At 38.8% G+C, this 23,814-nt stretch overlaps 1 protein-coding gene across 1 annotated transcript in view; it reads right to left on the bottom strand.

Annotated features, from left to right (window-relative positions):
• Positions 1–23,814, bottom strand: part of LOC124368679 (lysosome membrane protein 2) — a 105,859-nt gene that overhangs the window by 28,269 nt on the left and 53,776 nt on the right. Inside the window, exon 3 of the mRNA XM_046825963.1 lies at positions 21,016–21,185. Coding sequence (XP_046681919.1) covers positions 21,016–21,185 — 170 coding nt within the window. The remainder of the gene's footprint in view (positions 1–21,015; positions 21,186–23,814) is intronic.

The raw sequence follows: 23,814 nt of genomic DNA, 5'->3' as shown, positions 1-23,814 counted from the left end.
GTGAACACATTTGAGGATTCAGAGTTTGATGACATCGATGAAAATAAAACACTGAACATGTATATACTGTTTTTAGTTCTTAACCTTACGCGGACTTTGTAATGACTATAGATAGTCTTTCCGGAGCACGTTGCTGGCAAAATTAAATTCCTGAAATGTTTCAGCCTCGCCTCGTTATAAATGGAAATTTCCAATAATATACATCTGCTTTCTCTACATTTGAATTCACTGTTTCTGTGTTTGTAATTTATATTTTTGCGCCCTCCCCAGGATTTGAACCCGTGATCTACCGGATGGACAGCCAGGACTTTAACCATTAGTTTACGGACGATGGTAATAAAAATGTTATGGGCGAGTTGAAGAAGGCGGAGTTGCATCGTGATTGGCTGAAGGTTGACCAATGAACGACCGATATTGCCAAACAGCGATTGATATGGCCTTGCTTATCACAGACCGTCAACTTTACGTGATATCTTCTTTCTGGAGGATATTTTCTTTAATTATTTCTAAAGTTGCTCTTATCCTCAGTAATTACTTCGGTTCTTCAAAGTCTATATTTCAGAAATTTTGTTTTGTAAATGCGTTCTGCTATTTTTCCACATCTTACGTTAACGGGTGCTTAACGTGTTCACACGTATGGATATTAAATGCTCTGTTTCTCTGAAACCGGCAGTTTCCGTTTAGTATCTGGTGGCCAATCATGCCTCTCTTCAAAGCGAGGCTGAAATATTTAGAGAATTGAATCGTGTTAACAATGTTTCGACGTGATATGAACAGAACACTTGAATGATAGTTACCTGTCTATTTTATAACGCTCGGTTAACTCTAACTTATGTATTGCGCCACCCGAAGCATTTGCTGCATACAGTAGTTGTGAACTGACGGTCTGCTGTATGATTGGTTATATCGGTTTTATTTTATTATTTACGCTGCATTGTTAGAGATTGGCTTGATTATTAATGGAATGGTACAATATCGAACTCATACATTTAAAATATATGTTGTGTACTTGATAATGCGTTAATCGGTAACGAAAAGACCACAATGTATTATACACGATTGTTTAAAAATAATTAGACTTACGTTCAATACGGCCTTGTAGTCATTTGGCACACACATCTTTTTTAGAATTTCTTAAAGAACTGTGTGTTTCAAGATCAACACCATCCAACCTTTACTTCTATGACATAGTTGAACCTTTGTGCAGGTGCCCTTTATGGGGTCCAGCCCTTCAGTACTCGTTAATACAATAAGCCGACTACGCGTATTGCGGCTTTTCCAAGTCGAGGAAGCTCTTGTACACTCACTTTCAGGAAGCAACACTTTAACCTTGCCTTGTACGTTATGAGCACATGTTATGCTAAAGAGCACAGATCTGCTGGATTGCGCTGCTACTCATGGCCAGGGTACGCGAACCGTGAACGTCAATTGGCTGTGTGAATCTTCTTGTGCAAACTCAACATCATTTGCATTATCTTGTTTGATGCTCGGCAGTCTGCAAGGCTTGTATCATCATTTGCATTATCTTGTTTGATGCTCGGCAGTCTGCAAGGCTTGTATCATCATTTGCATTACCTTGTTTGATGCTCGGCAGTCTGCAAGGCTTGTATCATCATTTGCATTATATTGTTTGATGCTCGGCAGTCATAAGGCTTGTATCATTATTTGTATTATCTTGTTTGATACTCGGCAGTCTGCAAGGCTAGTATCATCGTTCCCGGCCATAACAGCATATTCCTGTTATGGTCGGTTGATAAGCGAATACCTTAGGCTCGCAACGCTGGTGAAGTGAAGGGCTATAACTGGACTAGACTTGTTAAGTTCATTCAAGTTCGAATACCAACAAGAATAGGCTAAATATTACTAGGGAAAAACGGAAATCAGATGCTCAGTTCATGACAGATTAATAATGTATCTGTTTAAAAACTATAAAATAAAATAAAAAGACTACACATTGTTCGGCTGAATCTGTCAGCACTTTTCACCTCTCCCTATAAAAGAAACCGTCCTAAGTCCTATAGACGGTACTTTACTCGTGTCGCAGTCAAGGTGTTAACTACGTATTCTGTAGGCAGAGACGTGTCATAGTTTAACACGTTGACTGCGGTGGATGCTCCTCTCGACTACCCCAGCTGTCCTAAAGTCGTGTCGCAGTCAAGGTGTTAACTACGTATTCTGTAGGCAGAGACGTGTCATAGTTTAAACACGTTGACTGCGGTGGATGCTCCTCTCGACTACCCCAGCTGTCCTAAAGTCGTGTCGCAGTCAAGGTGTTAACTACGTATTCTGTAGGCAGAGACGTGTCATAGTTTAACACGTTGACTGCGGTGGATGCTCCTCTCGACTACCCCAGCTGTCCTAAAGTCGTGTCGCAGACAAGGTGTTAACTACGTATTCTGTAGGCAGAGACGTGTCATAGTTTAACACGTTGACTGCGGTGGATGCTCCTCTCGACTACCCCAGCTGTCCTAAAGTCGTGTCGCAGTCAAGGTGTTAACTACGTATTCTGTAGGCAGAGACGTGTCATAGTTTAACACGTTGACTGCGGTGGATGCTCCTCTCGACTACCCCAGCTGTCCTAAAGTCGTGTCGCAGTCAAGGTGTTAACTACGTATTCTGTAGGCAGAGACGTGTCATAGTTTAACACGTTGACTGCGGTGGATGCTCCTCTCGACTACCCCAGCTGTCCTAAAGTCGTGTGTCGCAGTCAAGGTGTTAACTACGTATTCTGTAGGCAGAGACGTGTCATAGTTTAATACGTTGACTGCGGTGGATGCTCCTCTCGACTACCCCAGCTGTCCTAAAGTCGTGTCGCAGTCAAGGTGTTAACTACGTATTCTGTAGGCAGAGACGTGTCATAGTTTAACACGTTGACTGCGGTGGATGCTCCTCTCGACTACCCCAGCTGTCCTAAAGTCGTGTCGCAGTCAAGGTGTTAACTACGTATTCTGTAGGCAGAGACGTGTCATAGTTTAACACGTTGACTGCGGTGGATGCTCCTCTCGACTACCCCAGCTGTCCTAAAGTCGTGTCGCAGTCAAGGTGTTAACTACGTATTCTGTAGGCAGAGACGTGTCATAGTTTAACACGTTGACTGCGGTGGATGCTCCTCTCGACTACCCCAGCTGTCCTAAAGTCGTGTCGCAGTCAAGGTGTTAACTACGTATTCTGTAGGCAGAGACGTGTCATAGTTTAACACGTTGACTGCGGTGGATGCTCCTCTCGACTACCCCAGCTGTCCTAAAGTCGTGTCGCAGTCAAGGTGTTAACTAATCGTAATTACCAAGACTATTATTGCGTTTATCGTATTGTAAACGTTTCAGTAGTCTGCCCGTGCCACTTCCATCAGCCAATCTCAGGCCCGAGGTGTTGTCAGCAATTAAATGCCATTCTGACCCGACCTTTCTCGGGTCGGTTACCTGAACCCCTTGTTGAGAACCGTCCCAATTTTCCGAAATTGTCAGTGTACGCAATTCTAACTGTACGCAATCGTCGAGACACCTCTACCGGTGGGTCTTTCTCAAAACTGTGTGTCAGCACGATATCGTGAAAACCAAAATACCTATAGAATTGAAATTGTGCACGAATCTTCATTTCTATATGAGGAACATAGAGTTCGATTATGGTGCATGTCACTTTATGGGATTTGGCTTAGCGTTAGCGAATATTTCGAAATTGGTGTTATGGGTAACCATGATGGCAACGAGAATATATAAATTATAAACAAATTCAATACAACCATAAAAGATTCAAACACTTGACATATTAACACGTGTAGACTAACTGTCCCAAAACATGCATCATCATTTTATAGTGACTTGGTATGTAGGTTTATTATTTAAACACGGACATGAAAATAAATTTAATGAACAAAAATTTGAATGTATCATGTCGCAATATGTGTCGAGAAAGACTTCTTATTTTGTATGACACAATACAAATTCTATGATGCGTCATTTTTGTGTCAACTTCTTTTTCGTACTTCTTGCCTATCCGTCTATCTGTCTGCAGGGCTTGTCGAGAACGAAATGAGCTACAGATATGTAAATTTTGCATGCAGACGAAGCCTGTCACGACACGTGGAGCAGCGTACCCCTACCTTGCCAGTACAATGTGGCGTATAAAGAGAACGCTTTTCTGGAGCTGGCGAATAATTGCATTCGGAACAGCACCGAAATGAAAGAGACAGTCAGGCGAGTCGACTTCCTCGCAATTACTTGTGACTAAAAGCTGAACTGCAATGGCCTTGCATAATGGAGCGATAAATGGAAGAAGTATCGTTTCTGGACTAGTAGTGACGGTAGTGGAGAAAGCTACGAGGTATTACGTAACTCGGACCTTGAGAGTGGCAGGGGCAGGCTTTCTCTCTAACACGCCAACACACGGTTGTGTCCACTACACTGGTTTGGGGACAAGCATGGGGATTATAGATGAAAGAACCAGTGCCTAAGAAACAATACTTCTCGTGAGAGTCGTTTTCAACTTTAACTCACAATTTTGTTTAAATATCACACTTTAAAGTACGTATTAGCATTAAAAATTACCATTTTTTATTTAGTCGCAAAACAAGGCTCCCAGACTACAACGTGGCACTAATAACCAACTGTTTTTACCTTCAAATGTAGTTGCTTCGCTTGTACCTGTTTTATAATCATTATAACTGTACCTATTAAAGTTTGACGTAATTAATTTGAAACAGTGTACTGCAATATTTTTGAAATAGAAAAAACATTAGTCTACCGAATAAACAACTGTTATATGGTGCTTTTTTATTCAAAGTCAGCAACGCTTTAGTATTAAAATTAGCGAATTAGCACGCATGTCTTCAAAACAATAATTTCAATTATAAAATATTGCCCTAAATATGAAAGTATTGGCAGCGAGTTTGGGTGCTTAGGTCAATTAGTATCAACCATTAAATTACCAGGAAATATATTCCATATACAAATAGCGATTATAATTACAGTAAATAGGAATTGTACCTGACCCAGCACAGCTCCGACAGCTAGATTCCTTGGCATACGTTAGGCGCTATGAGACGATCAACACTGATAATATCGTATTCGGCACATTGTTCGTACTTATGAGACAGTCAACCCTAAGGATCGATTATCTCGATACGTAGTCGCTATAGGGGCTAAAAACCGCTCAAAACTTGACCTCCTTCATTGATGCACATGGTTGTTTCTATCACAGATCACAGTGCCACAGTGTTCCTCCTTCAGTGCCACAGTCCGCCCAGTCCAAAAGTAAGTTTGGTAATGTACTGTAATCCTTCACTGATCCTAATATCCTGTACTTTAAATATTAATTCACAGCGTATTTATTAAGTAATTGGGGGGATTCAAAAAACAAAACAAGACCTTAGTCAGGTATTTTCAATAAAAATATTTTAAAACTACTTTCGTGATTCACAGACGGTTCAGTGGAGTTCCTTTGCACATTCCGCGTACATTTCAACTAGGTCCTGTCTCCGATCCTAGCACAGAATAATATCTAATCCCTTTCACAAACTTGTACTGCTTGCAGAAGTGCAGAATTTGCAGTTCATTCTGTTTTTGCAAAGTGCGGAAATTTGATGTCATGATTTGTAAACAATAGCACTTTGAAGAAGTACTTGCTGAGTAAAACATCAAATGAATAGGAATCAGATGTTTGTTTTGTATTATGACCTTTACCGTAACTTGATTGGTGGTATGGATATATTAGCATAAATCGCCCTTTATTTTCTATCAACGATTAAATTGCGTTCAATACACCCTACATGAAAATCCTCGATTAAACCTGAAAGAAATTCGATCGAATCCTATACGAACCTGATTAATCATGGTCAACTTTAATCAATCTTGATGAAATTTATTAGTGAATTTATTCAAGATTTGGTCGATATCAGTTTTGACTAAGTTTCTTGATAATAGAAGAGGTGATGATATTGATTTCGGAATGAATCCAGAAAGTTTGTTCTAAAATATTTACATATTTGCCAAATATAACTAAAAAGCTGAAATTTTCCATGATGGCTACTGAAATAGATTATAACATTACGATCTACTTGTATTCAATTACATTTTAATAGAGAACAACGTCAGATACATCAGCTAGCGCCTGATAATTCCATCAACCGTTGATAAAAACACATTTGTTTATCCACATGTGAACATTCTATGACAGGCGCAAAGAACTTGTGTCAATTAAGAAATACAAGTTCAATTCCCACTTTACGATGCGAGTACAATAATTATAAAACCAAATTAAGTTCCAGTGCTAAATATCAAGAATTCAGAGATATTTTCTAAATTATTTTTCTGAAGATATTATCCACTGGCAGGGTATCGTTAATGTATCGCGTCCGGGAAATTTATCTTTTTCAAGGAAAACATCAGGTGACCAGGAAACATCAAGGAAAAAGGAAGGTTCAGTAGAGCGTCATTTATCAGTCCGGGATGTAAGTACAGAAATCAGTAAAGTAAATGCAACAAATCATTAAATAGATGACCCCCACGGAATATTAAAACGATTCAGAAAACCCGATTTCATCACCTCAGAATCTATTGTGTTGTTCGAACACATAGAGGTTCTTGTGGTGACACAACCATCTCTTAGGATTAGTTTGTAAATGTGCAGAATCCGTGTGTCTCGTAGGAAACGGCTTCTATTCCGAAGCAATTAATGATGGGCGCCAAGCGGTAAAAGCCGGACAATGATTAACAAAGTATCCTGAGAAAGACAATTAAGATACCGATTCACTCACTGGCCCTTGTAGTCAGCTATCTGGACACTGTGAACGTGTATGTGGAGTTTCCCCACCGCGCGCACCGCCCAGGTTGACGTAATTTCCCTACTGCTCGTCCCTTCCATGGCATAGCATTCGTGCGACTCACGCTACTCAAGAGGAAGTAATTACTGGAGATCCTTATAATCGGGATCGTACCCTGAACTTCAGGGAGAGGAGGAATTACACTAGACAACTATTACAGCAGTCAATTCTGTAAAATGATTCATATAAAATCAAGAACTTAGCCAGGAAGAAATTGGGGGGGAGTGGAGCCAGACAACTGATATTTTCTCGTAGTGGACAGAGAGTGAGCCCTGTTTTGTTCCTTAAAAGATTCTTTGCCCGTTTCTTTGTTGTTTTTGGCGCGTTGTACATGTCAGTAATACTGAATTATTTAAATAATAATAATCGTTTACTAAAAATGTAATTGAAAAAACGTGAGTGTTGCCGTGTAAACGACGTCTTAAGTCACGGCTTATCAGCCTCTGTCCTGTGGAGACGGATGTAATAACTCCATCGACATATGCTTGGTTACTCATTTCATAATATTGATACTCACCATTCTATTACATGCATCCTTTCTTGAGGTCACATGACTGCACAACAGTAAGTATCATACAGTCGTCGCTGTTGTCTAAAATCACCCAAATTCCCCCAAACTTTTTACACACAAAACGTCTGAGAAGTACATATAACACATGATCTTATTACGTTATTCTCGTCTTATGTGATGATAAACAATTTGGCCAATTCTTACATTCAAGACTTTCCGCCCCCGTTTAGGAGAAGACACAACTGATGGCATGGAAAGTAGTATTATGCTTGTAGATATGTGGAGGGTTTTACTTTGCTAAATGCACAAATGGTTTCATACCAAATTTATACTCTCCATCCTGTACCAACCAGAAATTATAGTACTCGTCGATTCATTAAAGGCTACGTAAACGTTATACTTCAAAGGGATAGCAATACGCTGCAAGGAACACCCTTCTAAATCTCCAGGTCAAGGTGTAAATTTCCGAGAAGAAACCAAAGTGTAGTAAAGTGTACCAAAACTGACAGCTCGTCACATCTGATGTGTATTGTCCCTTTCACCAGACCTTGAAGGGTCCAAGGCTTTGAGGTAGGTTCCTGTTCGATAAAACGAAAACGTCTACACAGGGAATTTACGATTAGCACTTTCCGAACAGTTCTAGGAACACCTCCAAAGTGTACCAAAACTGACAGCTCGTCACATCTGATGTGTATTGTCCCTTTCGCCAGACCTTGAAGGGTCCAAGGCTTTGAGGTAGGTTCCTGTTCGATAAAACGAAAACATCTACACAGGGAATTTACGATTAGCACTTTCCGAACAGTTCTAGGAACACCTCCAAAGTGTACCAAAACTGACAGCTCGTCACATCTGATGTGTATTGTCCCTTTCGCCAGACCTTGAAGGGTCCAAGGCTTTGAGGTAGGTTTCCTGTTCGATAAAACGAAAACGTCTACACAGGGAATTTACGATTAGCACTTTCCGAACAGTTCTAGGAACACCTCCAAAGTGTACCAAAACTGACAGCTCGTCACATCTGATGTGTATTGTCCCTTTCACCAGACCTTGAAGGGTCCAAGGCTTTGAGGTAGGTTCCTGTTCGATAAAACGAAAACGTCTACACAGGGAATTTACGATTAGCACTTTCCGAACAGTTCTAGGAACACCTCCAAAGTGTACCAAAACTGACAGCTCGTCACATCTGATGTGTATTGTCCCTTTCACCAGACCTTGAAGGGTCCAAGGCTTTGAGGTAGGTTCCTGTTCGATAAAACGAAAACGTCTACACAGGGAATTTACGATTAGCACTTTCCGAACAGTTCTAGGAACACCTCCAAAGCCCGAGTTGAGGCGGTACAATGAAAATGTTCATAGACAGCATTTCTCCCGTTTCCTCGACTTTCTCCGGACACTTCCAAGTCATAATCAATGTTATGGCTTTGTCCCTGTGGTGTGATGGTCAGTTGGCATTCAAATTGTGAACATTCACTTCAGATGATTGCACACAACGAACTAGTAATAAATACTAATTACATTAAAATTACTTAAGCTGCACCTGTAAAATAACTCTTATGCTCAAAGTTTTGAGCTTGATGAAAACGTTTTAAATTGCGTGAATTTACGGAGTGTGTTTTATTGGTTCAATAAATGAGTTAATTTAATTACCAATAATCTGTACAGCCCAATCTTCCAACAAGTGAATGACCTCGAACTTACGCCCTAGAGACACTTTCTCGGGATGTTTAGGCCAAAACGTAAACACACATTAAAAAGTGATTTGGGATTAAGACAAAGCGAAGATAGGATCTAATGGAGTGTTTGGAGCGATCCTCTCAGACTCTCACTTGGAATATCCAAGAGCGTAAACAATAACAATTTTACCCACATAAGCTGACGCAGCACTTCAATTTACTAAATACATTACATTATTGTATAAATGAGATAAAGTTGAAGTAAGCTTGCTGTTTTAGTACATTATGTAATTTTACTATCCAAACCTAGTTCACTTTCACCAATTTCCACTTGGCCTAAACATCAGACGGGTCGGAAATTTTCAAAAATTAACAAATGATACGATTGTTGAACAATTTATCGTAAAGAACCTGTTACGGCTATGTTACACTTAACATAGCACATTTTACTCTGCAATAGCATAATAATTACGGAAACGTTTATAAAACGCATTTCCTCCCGAATTACCGCAAAGTCAGAAGTTTGTAATATTACTAAAACGATTTCATATTGTCTTTTAGACAAAACTTATAACATAATAATTATGTCTACAGTAAAGTAAATTAGTGCATTTGAATAATTATATCTAAGTTTAATAAAAGCATGGGACACACTATCATGTGCTTGCTTGAATAGTCTTCTCTGGCACAATGGTTATAACAGTCAATGCTGGGTGCACTAGAAGTTTAAAATGGCTATTCTGGCTGCCAGTTTACCTAAACCTAAACTTTTCTATACCTGTAAGACTAAATAACTAAAAATATAGAGTGAAATGTGAGGATTAGACCAATATTAGAACGCTAAATGCCCATTGATCCCAGGGGTGAATTCAGATTTGATGTCACCTGTGAGGTCAAGCCCTAAGGGACATGCAACTGTCATTGTAAATGACAAGTGACATTTCGGTAGATAGTCCTGAAAAATGCATACATTTTTAGACGCTATACTTTTTGTGCATCGTGTAAGAAACGCCTCCAATCAACATAATTTTCATTATTTCACTTCGTTTTTATGTCTGTTAGATTGTTTGTTTCTGAACTGGAATAATTATAATTCTTAAGTCATTACAGTATTGTATTTTTGTATTTATTCTACATTTAATTTTTGTAGGGAAAGTGCTGAAAGTTTTAGAATAGAACTCTAAGTGACGGTTTTAAAAAAATATTAACGTATGATTTAAGTTCCACACGAACACGAGAAATGGCCATAGCAAAAAGGTACATTTATACATTTTGGGCAGTGTTTTACTTTTTATTAAATCTCGTTTTGTTAAACCCTTGTCAGTAAAATTTTACGTCAATGTTTTAAAAAGAAGTCATTTAGAAGAGGGATATTCCTTAAAATTGAAAATAATTTCTCAATTAAACAAGTTTAATATAAATTTAAATTACATTGCTGCAATCACTAAAATTAAACGTTCACTTTTATAGTTACTTAACAGCGCATCCTAACATGCATATACAAGACCGGTAATTCGGTAATTTCATGTTTTAGATATAATAATCTAGACAGTTTTGTGGAATAATTAATGCAAAGTTAAGTCACAATTAATTGAAAATTTAAACGTTAATAACTGAACGGTTTATAACAAATAAATTTAACTAAAACAAGACCACGCTGACACACTAAACGTAGGGAGATATAATATGTTTATGTTAATTCGAAGGTTTGAAACTGTTTTAAATCTCACGCCATATGTAGTTCACAATGGGAGTCTCATCCACTCAAAAACTCACCGTCTTAGGCGTGCTTCCTCCCGGTACTATTATACGGATTACTTCACCAGTGTGGCTTCTAAAATCCTACAGTGATTTAGGGCAACACTGATACAGCATCATTTCATCTGATTCTTTGTTTTAGTACACTCTAGGCAAAGACATTTATCTGAGTCTTCCGGTAGAGACCGCTTTCCGGCGGTGAAGTCAGCAACAATTGGCGGATGACAATCTCGAGCTCTCTTCGCAATTCTTCCTGCTGTCAGTAAAAGAAGTCGCGGTTGATCATGAACAAGTCTCCGTAACAGGACTCCGAGTTTGGGAACTTACCTTGAACAGTGTTGTGTGCTCTGTGAGAACCGATGTGTTTTAAAACCGACACGACTATTATGCGAAATCCTCGGTTCTTTGATCCAAACATAAGCTAACGAAAGGATAACAAGCTACAAGCCCATACATATTTTAATAACTTTGCTCTATTGACAAAGGGATGAGCATTCAAAGTTTGCTTTTATTGGACTTACTCATAGGGTGTATTTTTGTCCTGGCTTTATATTATAAATTATACCTAAGGTACACCTGTTCTGACCTAGACTACTCTAAACAAAATCTCAATATTGTTCAAAATGTAATGTAAACCAGACATAACAACAATATTTATGCTAGGGAGTCAAAGAATAAATATGGCAAGAGGAAAGCTTAACCTCCTTATGTCGTCAAAAAAGTGGGAGGGTCTTATTATTGTTAGCCCAACCAGACCACTCAAACCTCTTAAATATTTGTGTATATTATAATATTTGATTACTCTGTATGGCATTTGCTATCAGACTGTATCTAGAACTATATTCCGTTGCGTGATATGCAATATCTAGTTCTTTCGGTACCATCAGTTCGGGCACCACTGAAGGTGCAGCAGCATTCGGCACTGATGGCAGGAGACACTGGTAGATAAAATAAGATAGGAACGTTACCCCATTATTGTAAAACAAGATAAATTATTACTTCCGCAGAATATGAAACTGCATTGATAACGACTACAGTGTGATAGTATTGGACATGAGACGTTGCGAAGTTTGGTGTGTTCTAACAACATAGTGGCGAGACGATGTTTGAGAGAAATGTTCAGCGGTGATTTTTGCCCACTTGGTTCCTAGGAAAGACCCTTAAAGAATATTTGGCCTCAACACTTAGTGAAGGATGTTAGGCTCATCGCTGAGAACAGGACAGTACGTCGATTCAAGGAAATGCCGATTGGTGATCAGTCGGTTGGATGTAGAACCGAAGTGATCACAGGCGGAGCCGGGCCGAAGAGCGGGTTCTCTTCTTATAGCGTTTGTCGGTTCGGCAGCTCTTTTGTAGACGGTAACGGTGGTCTTATTGTGTCGACGTCATTTGACTGGCGCTTTGGCAAGCGAACTTTCCAAGTGAGCGTTCTGTCACTCCTCTGATAGTTTCTGTACCGTGCATTGAGCTCAACCATTTCTTCAAATTTATAAATAAACTTCGTAATCTGCAATCTACTGAAATTATTTTTTCATTAAGTGTTGGGAAGCGAAATAAAACAGCTGTGATTGAGTTTTCAGTGTTTAAAAGCGTTATGACCTGGTTCCTAGAAGTTTTATTATGCGTATGTTAAACTGCTGCGAGCTGTAATCCAACGGACGCAAGTAAGTTCTGTTGCATCTTCTGGATTACTCTAAAAATGGCACTTAACTATAAGCAATTATTTCTTGATTGTTCATTATTGTTCATCATGAATTCATGTGTAGGTAAACACACATTTAGTAACCTTTAGTAATGGAAATAAAAATGTCTTGTCTGGTTTTAATAGTAAAATATGAGTGTTTCCAACATTGCTTCAATAGTGAAGCTCAGTTTGAAACATATGATATATATTAACACAAATATTACAATGTACAACTTTGGTTGCTAATAACATATACAAATATCTTATAAATAACATGTATAATACACAAATGTGTTTGGAAGAGTCTGAATTGTTATTCGTAGTTCAGGTGAAATTCAACGAAATGTTATTATTGTGATATAAGAACAAATATATGCGGTATAACAAGTAAAAAATGAACAATTAGTTTTAAATTGACTTTTTATGTTTCTCAAAAGCATAAACACCTGTTATATTTATAAAAACATCTGACAAAACGTACTACATTGTTCAGCTTTTCACTTGTAAGCTTTTTAGCTTACATAACAAAGTTAGTATAAATTTGCTTTGTATGTTATGTTTTTAGTGTATATTTCTACTGAAAAATGTATTGTTTTCAGGAATACTTGATTCGCGTAATTGCAATAAGTTTGCGCGCAAGTACTAGCAATGTTATCTGTACGGCATCAATATGCTAAGCGCCGTCCTTAACTCGTGGGTGAGATGTGACCTTACACACAATATCCACGTATATAGCCTATTTTACTGTTTGGTTATAACTCCGGTGTATTTAGTGTAGCCTACAGTTTACGAATTGTCCCATATCAAAACACTTATTCTTTGACCAGAAAATTCTGCTTTTGTCCAAATGGCGTAACTTTCTAGTTCAGAAAATATTGGCTTTGGTCAAGGCGTTATATATCTTATGAATTCTGCTGAGTTTCATAAGCTACAATAAAACACTTTTTTGAGATATTCATACCAATGTGAAAAGAATCTTGTAATTTGTGACTGTATTTAAAATTTATTTAATAAATAGCGACAATTAAAACTGTTACCCGTTTAAGAATTCTTGAAGAAGGGTTCCCGAGTAAAGAAATGACGCTGGCAAAGCGCTTTTGAATTAGCCTGCACCAAACATTTTGTATTTACGATTGTAATAAAAAGTGTTTGCGCAAGTGGACCGGTCGAACCGGTCTGGTGTAGAGGTCGTCGTCAATGACAGGTGTTGCTGCTTCTCGCCTCTTCTCTCTTCGTCTTCTCCTCTCTCCTGTTTCCTCTTCCTCCTGTCCTCATGTGTTCCCCTACGCGATTTCCTGCACTGACAAGTCAGAGTGAGTCGCGCTAGGACACTTGAAGCGTCCACGGGGGGAGGAAGAGAGTTTAGAAAATCCACAGAGTGTGGCTTGACAATAAGGTTTCATAGTTTTGCAAATGTCCACTTGTAGAAAGTCATTGACGCTACCTCAGCTGACAGGCTTAGATTACAATGTAGTGAGATAAGTGTGGTGAGGAGGTGAAGAATATAATAAATGTAGATTCTGATAAGTTTGGTGAGGTGGTAAAGTTATTTGATATGTTCTGATAATCTCGGTGAGGTGGTAAAGTTATTTGATCCGTGTATGTTCTGATAATCTCGGTGAGGTGGTAAAGTTATTTGATCCGTGTATGTTCTGATAATCTCGGTGAGGTGGTAAAGTTATTTGATCCGTGTATGTTCTGATAATCTCGGAGGTGAAGAATATAATAAATGTAGATTCTGATAAGTTTGGTGAGGTGATAAAGTTATTTGATATGTTCTGATAATCTCGGTGAGGTGGAAAAGTTATTTGATCCGTGTATGTTCTGATAATCTCGGTGAGGTGGTAAAGTTATTTGATCCGTGTATGTTCTGATAATCTCGGTGAGGTGGAAAAGTTATTTGATCCCGTGTATGTTCTGATAATATCGGTGAGGTGGTAAAGTTATTTGATCCGTGTATGTTCTGATAATATCGGTGAGGTGGTAAACTTATTTGATCCGTGTATGTTCTGATAATCTCGGTGAGGTGGTAAAGTTATTTGATCCGTGTATGTTCTGATAATCTCGGTGAGGTGGTAAAGTTATTATTTGATCCGTGTATGTTCTGATAATCTCGGTGAGGTGGAAAAGTTATTTGATCCCGTGTATGTTCTGATAATATCGGTGAGGTGGTAAAGTTATTTGATCCGTGTATGTTCTGATAATATCGGTGAGGTGGTAAACTTATTTGATCCGTGTATGTTCTGATAATCTCGGTGAGGTGGTAAAGTTATTTGATCCGTGTATGTTCTGATAATCTCGGTGAGGTGGTAAACTTATTTGATCCGTGTATGTTCTGATAATCTCGGTGAGGTGGTAAAGTTATTTGATCCGTGTATGTTCTGATAAGCGCGGTGAGGTGCTCAAGAATGTGAGTGAAGGACAGTGCAGACCAGACCAGAGCACGGAAGGCCGCCTAGTTTCCCCTGCCGACACTACTTGGTCTGCGCAGCTGCACTTGTCGATCTTTACTCTGGATATTGATTTATTCTTGTTCCATTTCTGTCTAATCCCGAGAGCAGGCTTACGACCGAAAGAATAAGTATCTAGTACACTTTAACCAATTTGTATGTAATGCGCATTATATAATATTTCTATTAAGGAAAAACAATACTGTGGCGTATATGTGTACACATAATTTTTTTTTAAATGTATGTACGGTATTCTTTTACGCATACTCCTATGGTTTCTTAAACGCATAGTCAACAAGCATCTGGGCAAAATAAATACAAATCGCGCCTAATTTGAGTTCATTGAAAATCCCCAAAGAATTCTAAATTAGTTTTATTTTGATATATTCGACCTGAAAAGAGAAACCTTGACCCTTCCAAAGCTAACAACGATACAATCTCTCAGTATAAAATGCTAAATTCTGCAGCAAAGGCAACCAAAAAACCGTTGTAAATTAAACGTCCGTGAGAGTTAAAAATAGAAAGGTAAAGTGACTAGCTTAACGCACTTGAGGTCTGCTCAGAATATCCATTACAAAGAATTGACTATGGAAATGTCGAACTCTGACTTCCATCTCCATTTTTCTCCATTTTATCGAGATCAGAAAAGCCCAGTACACACGAGCACAAGTGGGCGGTAATTGGACCGGAGTTCCACTTGGGTCTTTCAACGTTTCAAGAAATCTCCCACACTCATCAGATGACCCAAAGAATATAGCTACGAAACACTTCGTGCCATCATAAATCTTCATCCAGTTCTTAATCAATAAGTTCTAAAATTTACTGAATCCTGCAGTAGCAACAAAAACACAGAAATATGTGCACCTTCTAAAATCTGACAGCCTTAGACTTGACTCCTGGAATCCAGAGTCCATGTTCGTCTGAAGAGATCTAGGAACTTGCCGAGACAGTAGAGGTCTTTGGCAAGTACTTATAACTTGCCATGATTTCAGTATCCTTGAACGCACAAAGATACTGAGATAGGAGGCAACTCAACGACAAATACGTCCAAACGTACTCTCGGACATGAGAGTAAATGTTCTGCAAAAAAGATCAGTTTGATTTACCCAGGAGCCATCCAGTGTAACCTAGTACAAGAGTGGCTCAAGGAACTAAACTCTGAATCGACCCCGCAGTTGTGTTGTGTGTATGGTTTTAAATTAAACCTAAATCAGGCTCTCTACACGTTATTTTGTGCTTGATTCTGCAGTGATTCTGGATTATTTACTGTACTGAGTGATAAAAAGACGAATATCAATACAAAATAACAATTGTGTTACTTTTGTTTGTGATTTATGTTTCATGAACTCTTATCTAAATAATATCCTGCTAGAGCCAATTGTTAAAAATCTGGAGAATAGAATTCAGGAGAGTCTGGAGAGGCATTATGTGTACTATGTTAGTTTGGTACAGGTTGATGTGTTGTTGCCTTTGCAAAATACGTCGTCTGAAGCTCCAGTCAGTGGTTGTTGGTTATTGCATATAGCACAAGTATTTTCTAATAAAATATAGCCAATAATCTAACGCTGTCTATGGATTTTTGCAGGTTGTCTGGTTATTTTGTAAATTTCAGTCTAGCTATAAATATCAGAAAGGTTTTTATTATCAAACTGCATAAAACATCTGTTTTTTTTTTATTCATCACTTGGGTTTTACTGATAGATCAGCTACAATTACATAACAAGACAACATGTGCCATCTTCAGAAGGCATTTTAAAAGAATCAAATTCTACGATGAAAACTTATTGTTTATCACTCGAAGCAAAAGTATCCAAAAGTTCTTCGTCGTACTCCGAGCTAATCTTCGCCTCTCTCGCACAACGCAATTGTGCACAGACAACAGTTTTGGTCTTTATGATGAAATCTATTGATTCAGGAGAGCAATATTTCTGGAAACAGATGTTTCTAAAATTTAACCTTTACGGATCATCAGTGAAACTATTTCAATGCGTTAACGTTTTATTGAATCCACGTGGAGTTCTTAATCTTCCTTTACCTATTCATCTCGATGGACGGACTGTTGGTTACTGCAGTGTCCCGCTATCCTGTACGCTAGTAGGCCACTGACAGGCCGCCGCGCCTATAAGCACGCTCTGGCTGTCATCAGCAAGCTGTTTATGCAGCCTATTGTCCTGCAGGTAGCTTATTTGTGAACATTTTGTAACGCAGTGGCAGTCCGGTGTTGCCGCGTCTCTTGTCACAGTCACGCCCGATGTTGCCACACCACATCGACGTAATGTCACGAGCCGACCTCCTTCACTCCAGATTGGCTTTCTTCTTACCTAGCGAACTGTCAACCTGCAGTGGCTCCTTGGTTACCTTCTGCGTTACTCGAAGACGAATTCGGCTAAAACTCACATTAAGTTAGCAGTAATCCACACTGATCATGTCTTTGCTTCTAGATTCGTATTAAATTCTTTATGGAGAAATTCTTAAAAAGGCTTAATAGATAACAGTAAATTGATTCTTTTTTAAATTTTGCACTTTTTAATACCCAAATCCTCATGAGCAGCTCATCTTGAACAAAACCACTTTTTTCACAAATCCAATAATGTACAACTTCATTATTTCGTAGAATAGTCATCCTAATGTTTTATATTTCATGTACCGTATCAAATGAAATAGAGAAATAGTGCATAGTGTAGAAATAACGTGTTAAAGGGTAGTCCGCAATGGTTGTAAACGGCCTCTTGGAATGTAGGGTCAAAATTAGAGCTTATACTAGAGTTAACGTTTTCAAGTGACCTACACTGAAGATAGCCCAAACAATGAAGTTAGACAATACATTGTCCCATCGATTATATTCGTGTTCTTCAATGAGTTCGCTAGCTGTGGTCCATGTCCATTTTATTTCTTGAATTGAAAGAGAACTTGCAGTCTCCACATCCAGATATTTCCAGATCAGAGCTGTAGACATCTGTGTTTAACATAATTTTGACCCCAACGCCATGAGTACAAAATGCTATGGAAAGCAGGATGCTTCCATAACAACCCCTAAAATAAGCACCACCGGGCACTGATTTCAGGCCTGGGAAGTGATTTTTCATAGCATGGACATGGTCAAGGCGTTAAATTAACTTCTGAAGTCTAATTAGTGGGTCATGACGTCACGACCATGGGGTCGCTACGTCCAAGGAGTGCAGCACAGAAAGTAGAGATGGGAGTATCCTATAATTCTATATAGTCAGTAGAGTAACTTCAGTTAAAGTTGAGAGAGAAGTATAAGAGAGAGAAAGAGGTCGTCAGTGATGTGTGTCCGTCGCCGCTCCGACCTCTGGCGACCTCATCTGCGAGGGTATTCCAATATGACCTCATTACACTCACCATTCTTATAGTCATCCTAGGCATCCACTTCCTCGTTGCCCTCTTTTCATACTATTAATTCTCTTTTTCGGCGCCCTCTTTTTGAACACATCACTATAACCGACCCATTTCCGCGACCTTAACCTACACTAAAAATATGTTATCTTACATACTAGGCGCCCTCATACTAATCGGCTCATCTTTGATGTCTTTATATGCCGTTTCATCCTAAGCGTACTCATTTCGGCACATCGCGGACCCTTACTTCTTTCCCTAATAAATCGCATCCATATAAGCTCTAAGGAACACAATGAAGAGTTCTGAACCCACAGAAAGACGTTGATTACCACATTTGTACAATTCCAGATGTACACATTTGTACAATTCCAGATGTACACATTTGTACAATTCCAGATGTACACATTTGTACAATTCCAGATGTACACAAATGAAAATACACTTACAGGATTAATGATAAACGGCCCAATTAAGATAATAGATTCGTTTTTGTATACTATAACCCTTTGACTTCCACTCTCGCCCAATATTTTAAAGGTACATCTACCACAGTCAAGTTGTCTGGACTTTCACTGAGAAAAATACGGTCATCGTGATCATAATGCCAAGTGCTAGAGGCAACATATCCAAAACAAATATAAAATGTTTCAGAAAGTGTCTAGAAAGGGTGCAGAACGGGCTATATTGTCGGTGCAGTTGCGAATGTACCAATGGCTAAGAATGGACAAGCGCATTGCTACAGCTACACGCATGGTGCGGCGCGGGAACATGTTGCAACGTGTGAACCAGGACAGGAAACCACGGGTAATCATCTACAGTAGTTCCGACCAGCGACAGGGCTCGTCACCCGTGGCTTGGAACGTCTACTGCTAATAATAAATTACTACAGTCTTTAAGTACCATTCCTAATACGCAACATCTCTCAGCGAGATTAAAATATTGACGATGAAATTTATAGCAACGAGACTTACCATCCATTGGACGGAACGAATACTGCTAATAATACCTTACGAATGAAAAATATAAACTATAAATATGCATATTTAATATTTACGTATATAACTTCCTTATATACCTTTCAGTAAAGTTGAGAGTTAAATTAAGGAAGGGCGCGTGGTATAGGACATTATTTAGTCATTTTGTACAATGAATACTACCATTTCCTAAAGTTTCCGAAGAGTTCGTAAATATCCTGCATACACTCATTCGTTCCGTGTCCTATCCTTGACCACATCCGGTTTTACTGGCGACACTACTCATTAGCCTACCAGCAATTGTTAGTGATTCCCTTTTTTCTAGTATTACAGTGTTTAATTGCGTGTGCAACCTTGTCCCCTCAAAGTCGCTAGTAATTATTACTAATCAGTAGTAATCGTAGTTACAAATCCGTTGCGATGTGGGTGCATAGTGACCTTTATTTTAGTTTTCATTCAACGATTTTACGAGTGCAATTAGTTAGTAAGGTAACTCTGCCGTGCATTCCCTACGGCCATTATCTGTCCTAACTGTAATATATCATTTTCTGATTTCAGGAATAGTAATCTGAAACGGATTCGCCGCGCACGGTGGCCATGCCGTTACTCGTTAGTCTGCCTGTAACGACGACGCGGCGCGGGACTAGGGTCGGCGCCGGAGTTTCACCAGCCGAGTTTGGCAATTCATTCATTAATTGGAATTGTGTAATATCGACAATTAGTCACAGCGTAAGAACCGTTGCGTACGGATAGAGCAGGACGATAGACGCCTACCCCCATTAGTCGCTCCTCCACGGCTAGACTGATCTCCGTTTAGAACGTTGTAAGAACATTATTGGTCCAGAAAACTTGTTTACTATTACAGTACTTCATACCTATTTTATGATTAAGACCTTTAAATAGATTGAACACCTTGTCTGATGAAGCGAGCGTGAGATGTTTCTCAGTTTATGTAGTAATTAGATATACTCGTACAATTCACAAGAATTAAAAATATCCAAACATTTTTAGTAAAATACGTAAATAGAATCAAAGCGACCAATAAATGTATCACGCTCTATTCAATTTGATAAGAAAACTCAATGCTTTTAAAAATCTAGATTTGAAATAACCGTAAAGCACCAAATGTGGATATGCGACGTGTATCAAGCGATGTAAGTCTATAATCTCATCGTTGTAGAAGAAATTATTTAATTTCTAAAACTGTTAATTCCTTTTATATTCCATATTAGTGATATAAAGACTTATTGTAGTAAATAAATTTCATAGTTTAAAAGAAAAACGAAGTAAATGGTTTATGGTTATATAAAAGTAAATTAAAGTAAAAGTAAATTAGTGTCCAGGTGAAGTCAGGGCTAAGAATCCCTCTCAATCACTTAACCAGGGAAACAGGGACTTAAAAGTGACTTCCGAACCACCACCAACGGCCGGGCAGGCGAACTGCTTACGAGGACAGGATCACTCAGCGGTCACCCATCCAAGCAGCAGCCACGCTCGACGTTGCTTGATCTGGTTATCTCACGATAACCGCCGAACCCGCTACACTGCGCCATCGGCAAAATATCTTAGCTTAACTGCAGATTCATTACCAGGCATAAACAAAACAGAGACAAACCTGTTTTACGTTTTATCAGGCAACACGTCATAGATCTGGAGAGAATAGCCCAACTCGTTACTGTTTGACATCAGTTAATTAAGAGATGTACCTTCCAGGCAAAGACATTGGCCATTGATAAAGGAGAAAATGTTGTGGAAATAGATAAATAAGGGCAAAGAAAGCCGCGTACTTACATATAAGTGTAGGGCCCCAACTCCTGTAGAATGGGCTTCACAGGGGTTTCTGAACCGCTGAGGAACTCGTCGGCGTTGGTCACGTTGTAGATGTAGATCCTCATGACGGGATGTACTGGAGGCTTGCGCCACAGGTCGAAAACCTGCGAACCTCTCCTCAGCGTGATTTGCTGTAACACGTACAGTTAGTTGAGTGAGCTGGAACCAGTGTAAGATCAATAATGCACAAATATGGCGATATATAAGGCCATTTTACAGGCCATGTCTTTTTGCAAACATTGCATGTTTGAGGATACTATCAAATTTTGATGGACTGTTACAAAGTAGTTGTAGCTATTAATACGTTTCCAATGCAGTTTTTGTTTTAACTTTTTGTGCTGTTAGAAGAGTAAAGTTTGCACGTATTAAGTCACACTTTACATCAACGTCACATTTTGGACCACAAAATCGAAACATCAAACAGCCTCTTGTCGTCTTTAGGACGATGGCAACTCACTTTCCAAACATCCTTGGAATAATCCTGATGGCTGCTGGTAGCAATAGTCCATAACAATAAAGTTTTGCACCGGTTGAACCTTCTGGGAATAAATTTATGATACGACTTCCAGGATGAATTTGACCGTACCAGAACCCAGAAACCTAGTCTTGGTCAATGCCTGATCCGATCAAACACATCTTTCACCATTCACCCTTTACGCACTTTTCACTTTCGCGTAATCGTTTATTTGTCTGGATCATTAATTATACTATCGGTGATTCAGCATTGCAAGTCTTGCTTCTTTCAAACACTAGGAAGTTCTACTTGAAGACCGAAGACGGATAGACTGTTGGTTGATAGAAGGTCACGTTTAAGAATGTCGAGAGGCTTAGAAAAGCCCTTCGCCTTTCCTTGCAGGAACTTACGAAATATTACACCCCGTTGGCAAAGACTGCTGCTGCACTAACGTTCATAAACATAAAATACAATGAAGATATGAAATAACTATCTTATAAAAAAACCTTAGCAATCCAGTTACCTCTCTTGCCTTTCCCAATGTTAAGGTGAATGTTGGTAACCGAGGTAACAAAGTGCAATAGCCAAGCTATGACCTTATTGTAATGGTCACCAGTTACATTTTAACATAGGGATAAAGTTTAAAACTGCGTTATTTATAGGGACTCGTCTCAAATCTATACATGTTTGACTTCAGATAATTAATTACATTTAAGTATCTCGATGGTAATGAGCTATGAAAAATACGATAATCCGCTAATATTATTTGTTTATAATTTACATCCAATATGAGTTTCTTATATAGAAAAATCTGTACTGAATGTAAACTACAAGGTAATATAAGTAAGCATATAAAGAATAAACATTGCAAAGGTGAAGCTTCCATGACGGGAAAAAGAGACAAATAAATGTAAACGTTGAGAGAAAAGTGATTTCCCTAAAATTTACAAACTTAATGAGTCAGTTTTATGACCTGTTTCAATGAAATATCTTCCGAAAAAATACAAACTTTACAAACAAGATTATTATGGGATATAGCCTAATTTAACCACATTAACAAGTTGCGTGGTTAGATTAACTAAACAATAGACAAGGAAAGGTCTGATGACGGTCCGGTCTTCTCTGGTAAGGACTTGATGTGCAGATCACTGCGGTAATACTGAAAGTTTCTTACTACATTTAACTAAAGTTACATCTTAATGAAAAATACATTTGTATTGCAAATATAAAATGTGGTTGTTTACGCCTTGCGCTTGGTACAATCTACAGTAACATACAGCTGCGAGTTGTTTTTAGTGGGTTTTCATAGCGCTTTAACATTACATTGATTCTACACCGATACGATGGTTAGTTGAGCGGCAGTCTTGTTAATAACAGTAAATTAGGAGGGTTTTGTAAGAAGACTGCGAGTGTTTACGAGGACTTTCTCTTCTTCCCGGTCCCCTTGCAGTGCGATGAGACGATCGCCACGCTGGAGACGTATGCACATAAACAATTGTGCAGTAGTACACATTGTGTAACAATACAGGACATATTTCTACCTAATCTTCCTTACGGGATTGATAAGAAAATTATATTCGCTGCTTAGAATTGCTTCAGAAAAATATGTTATTATTACAAGAATTGGTACAATTATTGTTCATTTGATAAGTGATGACCGTACTCAGAACAATTTTTGGCTCAATTTTTACGGGGGGGGGGGACCACAAGCCTATTTGAAGGGACCATGTCGATGGACCGCGGTGGCAGAATATTACGGGGCCCGACAGGACATCTCTTCCAGGGCCCACACAAGATAAGTACAGCCCTGGTGATGAGTATAGAATGATATTTAAGATTAACAAGTGTAGAAATGAATTTCAAAGGAATAATAATCACTTCCAAACCAACATATAAACTCGCCAAGTTTGTTTTTGTGTATATTTTTATAAGGAAAATTAGAGTGCCATTTCGAAAAACCTATTCCACCTACTATTAATATTCCATTCCGATCTCTTGGTTACACGCTGACACCCTGCCGCTACTACCACTGAATGATGATGAATTATGTTCTGTCACACACTCCAAATAATAGCTATTCCAACCTACTACTATTAATATTCCATTCCGATCTCTTGGTTACACGCTGACACCCTGCCGCTACTACCACTGAATGATGATGAATTATGTTCTGTCACACACTCCAAATAATAGCTATTCCACCTACTATTAATATTCCATTCCGATCTCTTGGTTACACGCTGACACCCTGCCGCTACTACCACTGAATGATGATGAATTATGTTCTGTCACACACTCCAAATAAT

The sequence above is a fragment of the Homalodisca vitripennis genome, chromosome X (genome assembly GCF_021130785.1).
Source record: "Homalodisca vitripennis isolate AUS2020 chromosome X, UT_GWSS_2.1, whole genome shotgun sequence".
NCBI classification, from domain to species: domain Eukaryota; kingdom Metazoa; phylum Arthropoda; class Insecta; order Hemiptera; family Cicadellidae; genus Homalodisca; species Homalodisca vitripennis.
Note: the sequence above shows the minus strand (reverse complement) of the source record. Positions and strands in the feature narration are given on the sequence as shown.